We start from the raw sequence: 15,424 nt of genomic DNA, 5'->3' as shown, positions 1-15,424 counted from the left end.
TCCAACTCTATGATATTCTGGAATAGCCAAAGCTCTGGTAACAGTAAAAAAAAAAAGTCAGTGGTTTCCAAAAGTTGGGGGAGAAGGATGAACAGGAGGAGTACAGAGGATTTTTAGGGCAGTGACAATACTCTGTATGATACCATAATGATAGATAAATGTCACACATTTGTCCAAACATAGAATGTATAACACCAAGCAAACTGTAATGTAAACTGTGCACATCGGTTGATAATGATGTGTCCATGTAGGTTCATCAAATGTAACAAATGTACCAGTCTGATGGTGGGTGTTGATAATGAAGGAGGTTATGCATGTATTGGCAGGGAGTCTGTAAATCTCTGTAACTTCTCCTCAATTTTGCTGTGTACTTCACACTGCTCTAAAAAAATTGTCTTAATGAAAAAAAATCATAGGTTGGTATTCATACACTTTCTGTTAAACCAATAATTAATATATTGAATATATTTCTTCTGAAACACATGTATATTATCCTTTTTAAAAAATGGAATAAACAAATGGAATCACATATAAGTGGGTTTCATAATTAAAGAGTAGAGATTAGGAATTAGAATAAAGTTCTATAATTTTATGATCATAGTAATATAAATTATCATAAGTTATGACTTAATGAATGCTGAGACAGTATATTGGCTTATAGTATCAAACAGTATTTCAGTGTATGTGATATACCTTATCCCTTAAAGTAGAAACTAACTCTCCAAAAAGAAAAAAAAAGAGAAACTAACTTCCCAAGATCAGAGGAGTTGATGTATTTTACAGGTGAAACTTTTTGTAATTATATATTTAGCCTAGATTTTCCTTATTTTTGAAATGTTTATTAAGGTAAAATAAATATAACAAAATTATAATTATTGTTATTATCATTATTATAGAGAAAAAATAGCCGAAACTCAAGCTTAAGAGTGTTAGAAATATTTTAGCAGATTCTGTTTCATATAAATTAGTAAAATGATTATCACATTGCTTAAATGATAAAGTTATAAGATATTAGAACTGCCAATAATTAATAATAATGCATATAAAAATGTAGGGATAACATATGCAGAAAAAAGATAGATTATGGTCATCCTCTAAAAATATTATGAGATCACAGAATAAAGGTTACTTGTTTTTGCTGTGGAAACTAAAAGTATTTTAGTTTGATAATATGACAGCCTGACTACTTGATTGATGGCTACAAATTCTATATTAGGGCATTTGTCTGCTGTTGTTTGTTTTTCTAAGACACATCACTTTCACTATTTAAAGCAGAGAATGCTTAACATGATGAAACTTGTTAGGAAGAGCAAGATATACATCTCCCTTCAAGCTGGTCTCCCTGGAACTTTTGTTTTGGTCATTGGCCACTGGCATCTTTGCTACAATGCCAACATGCTATGACTGAGTCACAATACAACCATCTCCCCTTATCTGTGGGGGATACATTCCAAGGCTCTCACTGAATGTCTGAAACCTCATATAGTACTGAACCCTATATATATCATGTATTTTTTCTTAACATACATAACTATGGCTAAGTTTAATTTATAAATTAAGCACAGCAAGAGAATGTCAGAACAGATTAGAATGGCCTGAGATTTCATCATGCTGCTCAGGATGGAGGGCAATTTAAAACATACAAATTAATATCTGTAATTTTCCATTTAATATTTTTGGACCTCAATTGACTGTGGGTAACTGAAACCACAGAAAGTGAAACTGCAGATAAGGGGGAGGGGCTACTGTGCCTAGTATTAAACAATAAGAATCTTACTGCTGAAATTTTATATATTCTGATACAATCATGTCTTTCAACCTGAAAACAGTAGAACTTAATCAGGAATATTTTCAGAAAAATCTGTGGAGTACAATGTGATGCATGATATGTCACTTCTAATATATTAACCAAAGTGCTTTGTGGTTTATTAAAATTTAACATTCCCCACATTGTACATTGTTAAATGTTTAGGCGTACTGATTAAAAATAAAATTGTAATCTCAACGAACTGAGAGTACAAAGGGTGCTGAAAGAAGTAAAAATGCTTTCATTACATTCTGAATCAAAACATTTTTTAAATGATGATTTTTTCCATGTAAAAACTGTGATTTTTTTCAATTCTGTTAGCTGGAAATTTCATATTTCTTATTTATTCACCTAATGATAACTCTGAAGAAGAGAGTGGACTATTGAATCATTTTTCAAATGAATGCTACTGTGAAGCAACAAGTAGTCAATAAAGTTTTTATAAAATCAAGCACAAATGAATATTTTAAAATTTACTTTAAGCCACCCATATGCATCCAGGTACAAGTCTATTTGAATTTTTATCATTTACCATTCTAATGTTCTTTCTCACTTAAAACATTTTACCTAGTGGCTTCTTTTACTTTTAATTGTGGTAAAAATAAAAATATCATAACATTTACTATCTTAACCATTTTTAGTGTACAGTTCAGTAGTGTTATGTATATTCATACTGTTGTGTGATAGCAATTTTAAAATCTAGCCCATCTTGTTCTTCACAACTAAAGAAATTTTGGTAATATCTGTGGGTTGCTTATATTTTGGATAGCATAACCTGCTATTAATAACGTAGTATTTATATATTGAATACATACTTTGCATTGAATCAGGTAAGGTGTATATGACAGACAAAGGAAACAGTCCTATCTTCAGAGGCTATATGTTGCAAATTCAAACAGTATTAGCCCAGGAGATATTGTTAACCCTGAAGCTTCTTAGAGGGTCATAGTTGTCTACTAAACAGGGACAACTAGTGGAGTGTACATGATTAAGGGGTCAGGTGACAGACAAGCAACAAGTGACTTTGTGGGGCAGTACTGCTTACAATACATTTTCTAAACTGAGCTGAAACCAACCAGGAACCATACTACTACCCTTGCAGTGGAAGGGTTGCTACTGTGTTAGTAAACCTGGAATATATAAACCTATGCCAAATATATCTTTCAGTGATACGGCTTGTGTCTTCATGCTGTGAAAATTTACCTATTGTATCAAATACAAAGCAGATAATCAACAGGACCAGATTAACGAGGCAATTTGAACATAACTATCAAAAGGGATCAAGAATACCTTCAAAATCTCTACCTCAATGTAACTCATTCCTTTGATTCTACATATGTCCACAGCAGCTTCTTTCATTGTTAAAATACAAAATTTCTTCTTCTTACAGTTAGAGTAATAGTATATTTTTGGATCTTTAGAATCAATATGTTACATGGATATTTGTATATCTAAAAATGTATTTTTTAAAAAGACAAGTATATCACACTGAAAAGGTTGAAATGTTTTGCAGATTTGTGAAGCTGGAAATCATTTCATCAATGTAGTGTTGGCTCATCCCAATCACACAGGTTAGTCACTTTTTTTAATCTCCTCTAGAGTGAATTATGCTAATTGTTATTTTTTAAAGCAATAGTTGGAAACATTTAAGATTAGTATTCCCCAATTATTGCTCTTTTATGCCTAAGTTTTCAAAATATTTGAACTATATTATATTCCCTAATTATGGTTTCTCTAAAGTGAAGTGTGCATGTACAAACACAAACACACACACACACACACACACACACAATCTCTCTGTCTCTCTCATTTAAATATATGAAGAAACAAACATGATTAAGAAGTAAAGAAGTATGAAATCCTTTGATGAATATCCACATTTCTTAGGTTAACTTTCAATTCTTAATCTAATTTGCACAGTATGTTACAATCCCACTGTATTTCAAATGACTTCTTAAACTTTTTCTAATAAAAGTGAATTTTCTCTGACAAATTCAACGGCAGTGAAATAGCAATGTTTGGGAGAACATTTTGAATTTACTGGTTTGCCAAAAGATTTGAAAAAATTTACACTGTCTATATAATTTAAAGGTATTTTTGGTAAATCAATACTCTCATTCAGGTTAAATTATAGGTAGGGATTCGCAATGGCTTACTGTACATTGTACATAATTTAACTGTAATTTCCAATAGCAGTGGTCAACATTTGGATTTCATGTTTTTATCAATCTAGTTGCAAATATAAAGTTGTGTCTGTCTCTTCAAGTTTGTTTTAATTTGAATCTACCTGAATTTCTTAACATTTTCTTGTCTTGAACAGTTCTGGCAGGCTGGGGAAATATATGAAACACTTTCCAGAATATTTTTTTCTATAACACATAAAATTACAAAAGAAATTTATTATATTAGAATATTTGTGAACACATAAAAGCTGTAATATTATATATAACATAAATGTTTTGATTCCTACATTACATAACACTTTGATCAGTACCATATTGATAACCATAAATTATATATATGGAAATCTAAAACAACTGTAATATTATTTGAAAATATCTCTGCCTGAAAAAAATTAACAGAATAATGCAAATAGTATTGTGTTTTGTTGTCTGCATTTGTATTGAAGTAAATCTTGCATTTTATTTAGAGGTTAAATGCCATTTTTATCTAATCCAAATTCATAGATCTACTGATTTCTCTTTGGAAGTATGTGAAGCCCAGATGAAAAACTTCTGATAGTCTGATTTTTTTAAGTATAGAAGCAGAACACAACACAATTTTACAAAAATGCTAACATTGCCAAAGTTATGAATATCACAACTTTTAGTCTTGACCCTGACTCTCTAACTGTGACTTTGCTCAAGTTTCTTCATCTATCTGGTATATGCAGCCATTACTTGAAAATGAAAATTTTAAATCATCACGTTTTCAAAGTCAAACTTTGGAAATGTTTATGTGAGAAAGACTTTTCTATGTGTGTGTGTATGCTTTTACTCCACCCTTTACCTTGCTTTGTATGTTGCTCTTGCCAAGTCAGAAGCCAATCTAATCTTCCCTCCTTGATTAATTGGCTTGGTCTTTTGCCTCTAGACTCAAGATACTTTTTCTTTATCACTGAAGTCTATTAATTTTGTACAGAGTTTTGCAGGATGTGTCTTAGATTTGATAATTCCAGATCAATTTTCCCAGAGACATGATGTAATCTTCTAGTAGGTTGACTCATGTCTTTGTTTTAATTCTAGAAAGTTTTCTTGTATTATAGTTGAAAATTTGGTTTGTTACATTGTGGACTGTGTGGAGAGGGTGGGGTTACATTACACGCATGTTACATCTGCCTCTATTTTATATATCTATCACTTTCTGTTTTTAACTTTTTAGATTTTTTTTCACTGTTTTTGTTCATCTACTTAATATCCCCTATTCTACTGAACATTCTACCCTTAGGCAAACTGAAAATATGTACCATATTAGTAATGTGATTTTTTCCTACAATTTAATTCTTGAGAAGAATCAACTATTTTTTTGTTCCTGTTTTGTCCATACCTATTTTGAGTTCTGGGATTTCTTAACAGTTATATTCTTTGTTATCTGCAAATGCTTCTATGCATTAAATTTTTTCTCTGTTTTAATTTTTGGGGGAGTTATTTTTATCAGTTGGAAAAAGTTCTGGCTTTTGTTTTTATTCATATAAAAGCCTTATGTGAATACTGATCAACTTATATTCATTTTAAGAGTGTAGATTGTCCCTGAAGAGAAATAACAAGTGTTTTTACAGATGGGGTGATTGAAGTGAAGTCTATAAAGAATAAAGTGTGCTCTGGAGGGGATGGGGTGTTTCATTGTGTCTTTTGATCCTCTATACACTCCTTTGTTTTCTAAATTCCTTAATTCCCAGAAATACTACCTTCTTTCCCTTCCCCTCTAAGCCTTCAAAGTATTTTCTCCTTTCTTAGAAGCAGTGCCTTCTAATATGAAAACCTCTGGACTCACTACTCTCAAATCATTTCATTTCAGTTCTCTGTATCCAGTGTCCTGATAACCTCAGGTCTCAGACGTTTTCTCAGAGTAAACCCTCTTCTTCTGATCATGAATTCTTGATATCTGCATACACAGTGCACTCTTTTTCCCTACATAAAATCCTTATCCAACTCTCAGTTCCTGTGTCACCTCTAAATGAGTCTCTGTTGCTCTTGGATTTTTATTTCCCCACTTACATATTAATTCAAGTTTGTAGTAATATCTGTACCTTAGATATGCTTTAGGCATGAATTATGGATTGGGGGACCATTTTATATTGACTGTTTAAGCAAGATGTCACAAAATGTGTTCCCCAGAAAACACAATTTGATATAGAACACATTTTTAAAATGCTTATTACAAAGTACTGAAAAAAAGGGAAGAATTGTGCCTAGTAGGAAACTGAGTTGTGATGTCTGAAGGATGGCCTCAGTCATTTCTCTAGGGTTATCTGAAACTAGGAGAACACTTCTGAGTTACCCTAAGTTGGAATGACTAGAGAAAAGGTAGGTTGGATTTGGGGCTCCCTGGAAATGGGGAAATTATCTAGGATAAGGCAGTTCTCTTTTGTCAAGGCCATCCTTTCAGAGGGTGTAATAGGTGAAAGCTTTCTGCTACCAGAAGAAATTTGAAAGAGACATATTTGTGGGAAATTACACAGCCTTCACTGCTGCACATGGCCTTGGTCTAACAACTGATTTGTACCATCTTCCTCCTCCACAAACTTCTAGATTCCCTTCACCCTCAACTGACACATTTAACAACTCAGGGATTATCTGTGGTATGACATGGACCCTCACTTGAGGGTCCTTATCAGGACATGGACATGGCCCCTGTCCATGGGTCAAGGGAATACCAGAGATGTCCAAATACTAGAGGCAAAATATACTCTTCTTACCCCACTGTATAACAGCAGGTTTACCTCCTTTTCATGATAGGATCAATTACTCTGCCAAGAGTAGTGATTCATTCCCCACAACACTGGGGTCTTCAGGTTTTAAGATCCTTGTTTCCAAGTGGAGAATTTTCTGTCATGGGACATGGGTTGATTCCTATTCAATTATAAACCTTATCTTATAGATTTAAAGGTGTACTTTGACCCTAAGTCAGCATTTCAACTGTGCCTTCAACAGATTAGCAAATTAATCCATCAGGTTGGCAACTTTTTTTTTTTTTTTTTTGGCGGTGCGCGGGCCTCTCGCTGTTGTGGCCTATCCCGTTGCGGAGCACAGGCTCCGGACGCGCAGGCTCAGCGGCCATGGCTCATGGGCCCAGCCACTCCGTGGCATGTGGGATCTTCCCGGACCGGGGCACGAACCCATGTCCCCTGCATCGGCAGGCAGACTCCCAACCACTGCGCCACCAGGGAAGAGGTTGGCAACTTTTTGATGATGCTGTATTTGATATGAGAAATTGTTCCTTTGGTTATGGGCCCACTTCTGTACTTCCTTTTTGAAAAATGGATTTCTTAAAGTAACAGTGTATTGTGGATGGACCTAGAGTCTGTCATACAGAGTGAAGTAAGTCAGAAAGAGAAAAACAAATACCATATGCTAACACATATATATGGAATCTTAAAAAAAAATGGTTATGAAGAACCTAGGGACAGGACAGGAATAAAAACTCAGACATAATGAATGGGCTTGAGGACACAGGGAGGGGGAAGTGTAAGCTGGGACGAAGTGAGAAAGTGGCATGGACATATATATACTACCAAATGTAAAATAGATAGCTAGTGGGAAGCAGCGCATAGCACAGGGAGATCAGCTTGGTGCTTTGTGACCACCTAGAGGGGTGGGATAGGGAGGGTGGGAGGGAGATGCAAGAAGGAGGGAATATGGGGATATATGTATATGTATAGCTGATTCACTTTGTTATAAAGCAGAAACTAACACACCATTGTAAAGCAATTATACTCCAATAAAGATGTTAAAACAAACAAACAAACAAATAGTGTATTGTGGAAGAGATGTGTTAATTGATCAAATACTGTGTAAATCCTCAGATAATAGGACTGACTCAGGACCTAAAGGAAGGAAAGGGAAATCCATTCACAGAGTATGTGTCATTTCCTGCAAATATGAATTGCTGCCTCTTTAAAAATAGAAGGTGTTCAACAAATCACCTTGCCATCAGGTTACTAGATCATATCTGTGCAGAATGGTGCCTTGTTACAGTCTAACTGGTGTTCTTTATTGGTGACAGTTTAGACACTTGGTAGCGGCAGTAGTTATATCTGCCCTGGTAAGTGGGAGCTCATGCTATTGAGGCCAAGTATAGCTTCCATCCCTGCCACCATACTCCATTCATGCACCCATACTAGCAATAAGTAATCCATTACAGAAACAGGCTGACAGTGACTGGCTAAGTCAAATTTTCTACCTGTTTGTCTCTTCCATCATTGATGCTCCCTTTGGGGCATTAACATGTGGTACACATATCTTCATATTTCATGACCACTCATATTCATGGGCAGTCTTGCAATCCTTACTAGTTTGTCCATTTGACACTGCCTGTTATTTTATGTATAATGTAGATTGGATATATTTTGTTCAACTACAGAGACTCTGCCCACTGGGAGAATTTACCCCTCACTACTGTCTTTTAGGGTGTGACCCCTAAATGTGACTCTATTGTAGCCGCTGTGCATTTTGGCTTCCTCCCACATGCCAGCCAACTCATCCCTGAACTAAGCTCAAGGTCTTCCTCCTTTTCAGCTGGCCTGAAGGGATACCTAAGGTTTTCATGCATGTGAGTTAGGAGACATTTTGGCTCAACAGTGGTGTGTGACATGTCTGGATGCCTGGTAATGCAGCTTGTTTGTATCCTATTGCCTATTTTCAGTTTCATTCTGAATATATCACTTCTATCTTAAAATGAATTATTACTAGTCTTACCTAACCTTATGACTTGGTACATCTAACAGAACTCAGCTTATAGTGCTCAGTTAGGACCACATGGTCACTTGGTGTCCCTAAAGTAGAGTCTTAATTATACCAGGATTCAATAGCATTCCAGGACTATCTTGTCAAAGAGATATAATTCTGTGCTACAAAGCCATGGCCTGCTCTAGAATACCAAGGTTCAGGATTGTGATTATTCCATTGGGGCTAACCATAAGTTCCACATATTAAGTTTTTCCACCACTGATAAATTTAATATGTAGAGTCTACCTGATTATAAGTCCAAGTGCAGGAGTGCTTGCAGTAAAACTTGAACCTGCTGCAATTTTCTGCCTTGTGCCCTACTAAACTTTCACAGCTTTTTGTACTCCATGGTGTGCAGTTCAGAGGAGGTTTCCCTGGTGTATAATATACCTGCCAAACTAGAAGAGGCCTACAAGGCACTTTGCTTCCTTCTTAATGATATGGGTTTCAATTTGTCACACATTTTCTCTGTTTTGGAAAGGTTGCCCCACAATCATTTGGCCCCTAAATCTTTGTAGTGTTTATTAGCAACCCCCCTTCTGTGGACCACACATGTCTTAGTAAGGCCACCAGCATACTAAACACTTCTTACTCATTCAGTATGAATAGCATAATGTTATTGATCTAGTGATTTTCAGTGAGATGCCCAACCAACCTGGGTCTTCTTGAGCTATATTTTAGCAAAGGGTGTGAGTATTAAACAGTTAAAGAAAAAACAAAACAAAACAAAACAAAAACTGAAACTCTATGCTATTTCCCATTTTAAAGAAAAGTAAACAATTCTGGCCTTCCTTTCTACTAGAGATGGAAAATACATTTGTCAATTCAGTGGCTATATCCATAGACCCAAGTTTGGGTTAATCTGCTTTAGTAAAGATATCATATCTGGTAATAAATTGCAATGGTGGATAATGTGTGATCAAGTTTGCAGTACTCCACTGTCACCCTCCTAAATACATCTGGCTTCTGCAGGACCTAAAGAAGTGAATTAAATGGAGATATAATGGAGAATATCATACAAACATACTTTAGATCTTAAATGTAGCATTAATCTCTCATTGGGAGGCAGACTGTTTATATTTACAAAAGAATGAGTGCAATTTCAGAGGCTTCCACTTGGATTTCCCCACTAGCTCTTGCCCCAAAGGCCAGTAAATCAATGCACAATGGGATTATGCAAACTACAAAGTATGTATATTCCAATTATTCATTCAGTGTCTGGGGAAATAACCCCTATGAAGCAGTGGACTAACTGTGTTTAGCAGTCCTTAAAATGTAGGGATAGTCTACTCTCACTAGTATACAGTTCCCCAGACAGATGACCGTAGATAGTTTAGTGAAGTTATTTTAATGAATGATTGTGAGAATCCTTATATGTATACAGTTGTTTCCATGTTGCAGTCTTTCTCCCTGGGGTCCCAGACTGTTCTTCCATCAATGAGTTTAACTAGTTTAAGTCCAAAAACTGGGAAAGAAAACTAGGTTTTTCTGTGTCACAAGACACATTGGTTATTTAATCTGCAAACCACATCTGGAAGAAATGTGTGTTTGTGGATCCTGATCATTCCACTACCTCCAGGAATTGAACAGTCATAAACTGGCTTTAACCCAAATTACCTTGTGTGCACATTCTGCACCTGAAAGTCACTTACTATAACGTGGGTAGGTTCCTCAATTATCTTTCTTTTGATGAATATATGGAGGCTACACAAAGATGTTTACATAAATGTTACCAAGAGAATCTGTACTATTAAATGGCGTACATATTTATCCTTATCTTGAAATGAGCAATGCATGAAATCTGCACATTGCCTAATATATTTTTCACTGTGATAGTTCAACAATAGTTACAATTTTGAAAACAACATACTGACATTTCATTATGACTTTAGAATTACAACTAAAAGAGATTAGTTGATGTGTTATCTGATTAAATCTTGCTATGGAGAATAAACAGTAATTTTATAATTCATATTTACTTTTACAAAATGTCATAGCTCAAAGTTCAACTTGAAATCATTATAAATTTGTTATCCAAAATATTTCTCAAAAAAATTTGAAAGGCAAAAAGTAGCTAACAAAAATCAAGTGACAATATGCTAAGTATAATGAGAGTTGTAAATAACAATCCTGATTACTGAGCAGAAATAATTTATATGGTATTTCTGAATATTAACTATACTGATATTCACTGTAATCCTCCTATGAGCGATTTTCATACTTTTCTGATATAAATGACATAATTATGAACTTCTCTTTGGATTTTCAGTAATTTAATAGAAAGAGGTTTGAGGTATTTAATATTCTCAACCAAAAATATATTCTTTGACACTAAAAGGAGAATAGGAAGAGGCATGCAATTGTGAAAACACATTTATGAATCTCAGTATGCAATACTGCTGCTCTACTTTGATAAAGTAATATCTATATATTGTTTGATTTTAAAACTTAAACAATTGATTATTATGGTGGTATTCTGTAATTTTACAGCAACATAGCTGTAGACATGGTCAGAAAATGATAGGGATTCTATTTCAGTCAAAAGGTTATAACATTTGAAACTGGGTCTCTTCTGAGTAATTTGTGAAATAGGTTTCTGTAAATATATGATGACATTTCATGTGGTATATAGTTGTTCTAGGGAATTTAGAATTATACAATAAATATGTGATCAAATTTGCAATATGTAACATCATTGACATTTTACTCTACTTTTTAAAAGGAAATAATGCCTGTTTTCCAAGTCCAAATTATAACCCCTTTACGTGGATGTTTTTCCTGGTTTCATGTCCTAACTACACCTATGAGGTATGCTCGCTATGTATGCAAGTAACTGAACTTTATCTGATAATATACTAAATACATGTGTTTATGTACTTACATGTATTATAGATTAATATATATATGATAATATGTGTATATGTTTTATCTGTAGATATAGGTATAGCCAAAGATATAGATGATTATATAGATTTCAATTTAAGTTATAGGCATAGGAAACTGGAATAGTTCAACCACAATTTTCCCTGCAGAATATAGAATATATGTGCATATATTTATCTAGATTTAAAGAAAATTTTATAATCATCATATAAAATGTCTTGAGAAGCTTCAGGATTTTATTTTTTATCAAAAATTTTGGAATAATGTCTCATTTTCTTATGAATATGATACTGTTTTATGGGATTGTTTAATAACTTTATTATATTTAACAACAAAATTATTGTCTTTAGGAAATTTACTTCTACTTAGAATTTTCCTACTGTTTAGTTTTTAAATTACCTATTTAATTTCACAAGTGAACAAATTTCTAGACTGACTATCAATATTTGTTAATTTATGTTTTAATCTAACAGATTGGATCATGGATTAGTTTCACAGTCATGACGCAAACATTGCCAGGTGAGATCTGTGTTTACTGACATTTAATTGAAGTAGATACACCTTTAGGAGAAGTGATTTCTGAGAACAGATTGTATGGTACTAAAATTAGGCATGTTTGTAAAGGGATTTTTTGCCTTTATTTTTAGTTTGGATTTTTTTAGCAGTATTAAAATATATTGGAACATTATTTACTATGCATCTCTATATAATTGTGGCTTAATCCAAGCTAGAAAATGTAGTCCAAATATATTTATTAAGCAACAAGCTTTTGTTAAAAAGGAGTGGTAATAATAATACACTTCATTTTAAACCCTCTCTTGTGCATGTGCACAGACTTGCATGTACTGTGTCTTCCAGTGTTCATATGCATCTGTGAAGGGAAAGCTGGGAGCATGAATGTGTAATATTGAACGCTGGTCATTTTAACACACAAGGAAGTTAAATTGTAATGAACTCCATGTATTAAAGGGATATGTGTCATATCCTTTTCATCAATTCTTTGTTCCACTGTACAAAAATGTGGATTAAAATTAATGCTGCTTGTCGTATGTGTGTATGTGTGTGTAGAAGTATTTTATACACATATGAAAAACTATTATTGAAAAATTCAAGGATATTTTTAAATTCCTTATTTGGGAGTATTTTGTGGCAGTGGGATGTAAAAAACATAGATTTATTTTGATCTCTATATACTTTTTATGTTTATTCAGCTATGCAATAAATATTGATTGAATGTATATGATGCTAGGCAATATACATGAGTAAAGAAAATTGATAGAGAACTATGCAACACGAGAAATATTTTAAGAAGTATATATGATTTTTTTTCTAATATAGCTTGCTACATCCATAATAAAAATAAGAAATAAAGAACAATTATTTCTTTTTTCTTCTAGTTGGGATTTTTACACTTCTGATGAGTATCCAGATGTCTTTGTGGGCACAAAAGAAACATAAGATGTATCTGAAGAAATTCAGTTCTTATATGCATAGGAAATCAGCAATGATTCCATTTATACTGTAAGAAAAAATAAGTGATCTTATCTCATATACAGAAAGCAGTATATAAACTCACTAAATCAAACTTGATAAAGGATAGTTGCCTATTATGCTCCAGAAACTCACAAACAACAGTATTTTTGCTTGAGTAAAAATACAAAATGGTAGACTCTAGCTGAATTTAGAGTAATAAACTTGAGGTAAATGAAAAGTAGAAATTATCGATATAACTAATGGTAAATAGCATCCAGTATGTTTGCAAGAGACTGATCCTTGAATGAAATGTTCTTACTGCATTAAATATTTCATAACTATTTGCTTAAGACCATTTAGAATATCTGAATTTTAAAAAGTAAATATTTTAAAAAGTTGTAACATTTAAATCACTTGAATCTTACATATTATTTTGATAGTAATTTAATTTTTTTCTTTATTGTTCAATATGTTATTGAGAAATATCAAATGTCTTATGTCAGTAGTTCAATTTCCTATATTAAAAGTTAAATATTTTTAATTAGCCATGAATCTTACTCATAACATATACATTGTATATCATTCTGAAATTATAACAATCAAAATATTTTCTAGACATTACTTATTAAATCATTTGAATATACTATATTGAAATATATATTTATACATACATATTTATATATGCATATATATAGAAATATATATATATATTTCAAATGGATTATATGTGATGATGAAGAGAGAGTGCATTGGAACTTTGAGATTTAGAGTGGAAAGATTTTTTGCTTTATTTTCATATTTTTAAATTCTTATGTCTTCTCAAAGTCAGTGTGGTATGTGTATGAGTGTGTATGTAAATATGCATATATATTTTGACAAGGAGAGGGATGATATTACAAAAATTAAATACATATTAGGTAAATATTTTTTAAAATCTTAGTTTATTCATATTTAAATTGGGATTATTTACATTGGTTAATTTCTAGAGCCTTTCCAATTATTAGATATAAATGTATCTAGATAAACAGATGGATAGATAGATGATAGATGGATATACATATATCAATATATCCTCATTAAAGCATTTAGATATATACATATATGACAAAATATCCTTGGTAAAGGTAGGTCTATATGCATTCTGTGGGTGTTTACTGTTAATATACGTGACCAACTTTCAAGATATAAAAGAAGCACCCATTTAAAAGCTTTATCATTCCCAAATGCACAGTATTAATATATCTCACGGGAAGACAACAACAAAGTTTAATTCACTAATATTCATTCAGCAAAATAGTATGGAATCATAGTTATTTGTTGATGTAATAGGCTATCCCAAATATGTTTCATTATACTATATTCCCGAAAAATGTGACTACTCTCATCTTATAAATGAGATGCAATTACATTATCAAATTCTAAAGTTCTTTTGTGTGTATTTTCAACAATTGTGATTTTTATGTCAATGTAAAGGTTATGATGATATTAGCAACTCATAAATTCCCTGCTTTCAATAGAGAAAGACAAATAGGTCTTATTTCTAATTTAAATGAGGTATGTCTATGCATGATATCATCATCAAAGTAATATGGGATTGGTCAAAAGAAGGCTTGTAGTATGGGAAAGGAACAAGTTAAATGCTATGATTGGCCATATCAACTGGGAAACAGTACTAAAATACTGCCATTTAACATTCAAACTTTCATACTCTATTTATTGATAGATTTGTTAAAGGAACTAAATGTCAACTGTAGACAAACAGTAGATGAGAGCAGAAAAGGGAATAAATAATGCAGGCCTTGTTTTTTAGATAGTTTACTTAGTTAAAAGACAACATAATTCTTAAAATGAATTGTTAGTAGCATTAATTGAAATTAATTAAAACATGTATGAAGACAATATTAAAGTTAGTCTTTGTTCTTTTATTCCTTGGGCTACATGGGATATAAAGGAATGGATATTACCTCAACCTGTATATGCCTGTTAAAAATTATCTGCCCTGGTTGTATTAAATGTCCTGGTTCACATGATCAGTCTTCTCTCAGGCCATTTCTCCATGATAATATATTAGAATGCATTTGCTCTCCATTTCTATCACTTTTGCAGAACATACCATTAATAATCAAAAGAAACAAAACCCTCAAAAGTTAAAAAACTGAAAATATACCATTACTGGTTGGTATATAAAAATATACTATGAATATTTCTTCTGGAAAATGCATAGATATATGAATTAATGTCCAATGATATCTTCATAGATTGAGTTATCCATTCATTTACTTTGTGTTTAGTAACTCTCTTCTACATATTTATA

At 32.7% G+C, this 15,424-nt stretch overlaps 1 protein-coding gene across 1 annotated transcript in view; it reads left to right on the top strand.

Moving 5' to 3' along the window:
* The window catches only part of TECRL (trans-2,3-enoyl-CoA reductase like), a 93,866-nt gene extending 78,857 nt beyond the window's left edge, over positions 1-15,009 (top strand). The window contains exons 9-12 of the mRNA XM_067736159.1: positions 3,321-3,378; positions 11,477-11,562; positions 12,111-12,156; positions 13,035-15,009. Of these exons, the coding sequence (XP_067592260.1) occupies positions 3,321-3,378; positions 11,477-11,562; positions 12,111-12,156; positions 13,035-13,162 (318 nt within the window). The 3' untranslated portion in view covers positions 13,163-15,009. The remainder of the gene's footprint in view (positions 1-3,320; positions 3,379-11,476; positions 11,563-12,110; positions 12,157-13,034) is intronic.
* The last annotated feature ends 415 nt before the right edge of the window (positions 15,010-15,424 follow it).

This window comes from Pseudorca crassidens, chromosome 4 (assembly GCF_039906515.1).
Source record: "Pseudorca crassidens isolate mPseCra1 chromosome 4, mPseCra1.hap1, whole genome shotgun sequence".
Lineage (NCBI taxonomy): Eukaryota > Metazoa > Chordata > Mammalia > Artiodactyla > Delphinidae > Pseudorca > Pseudorca crassidens.
Note: the sequence above shows the minus strand (reverse complement) of the source record. Positions and strands in the feature narration are given on the sequence as shown.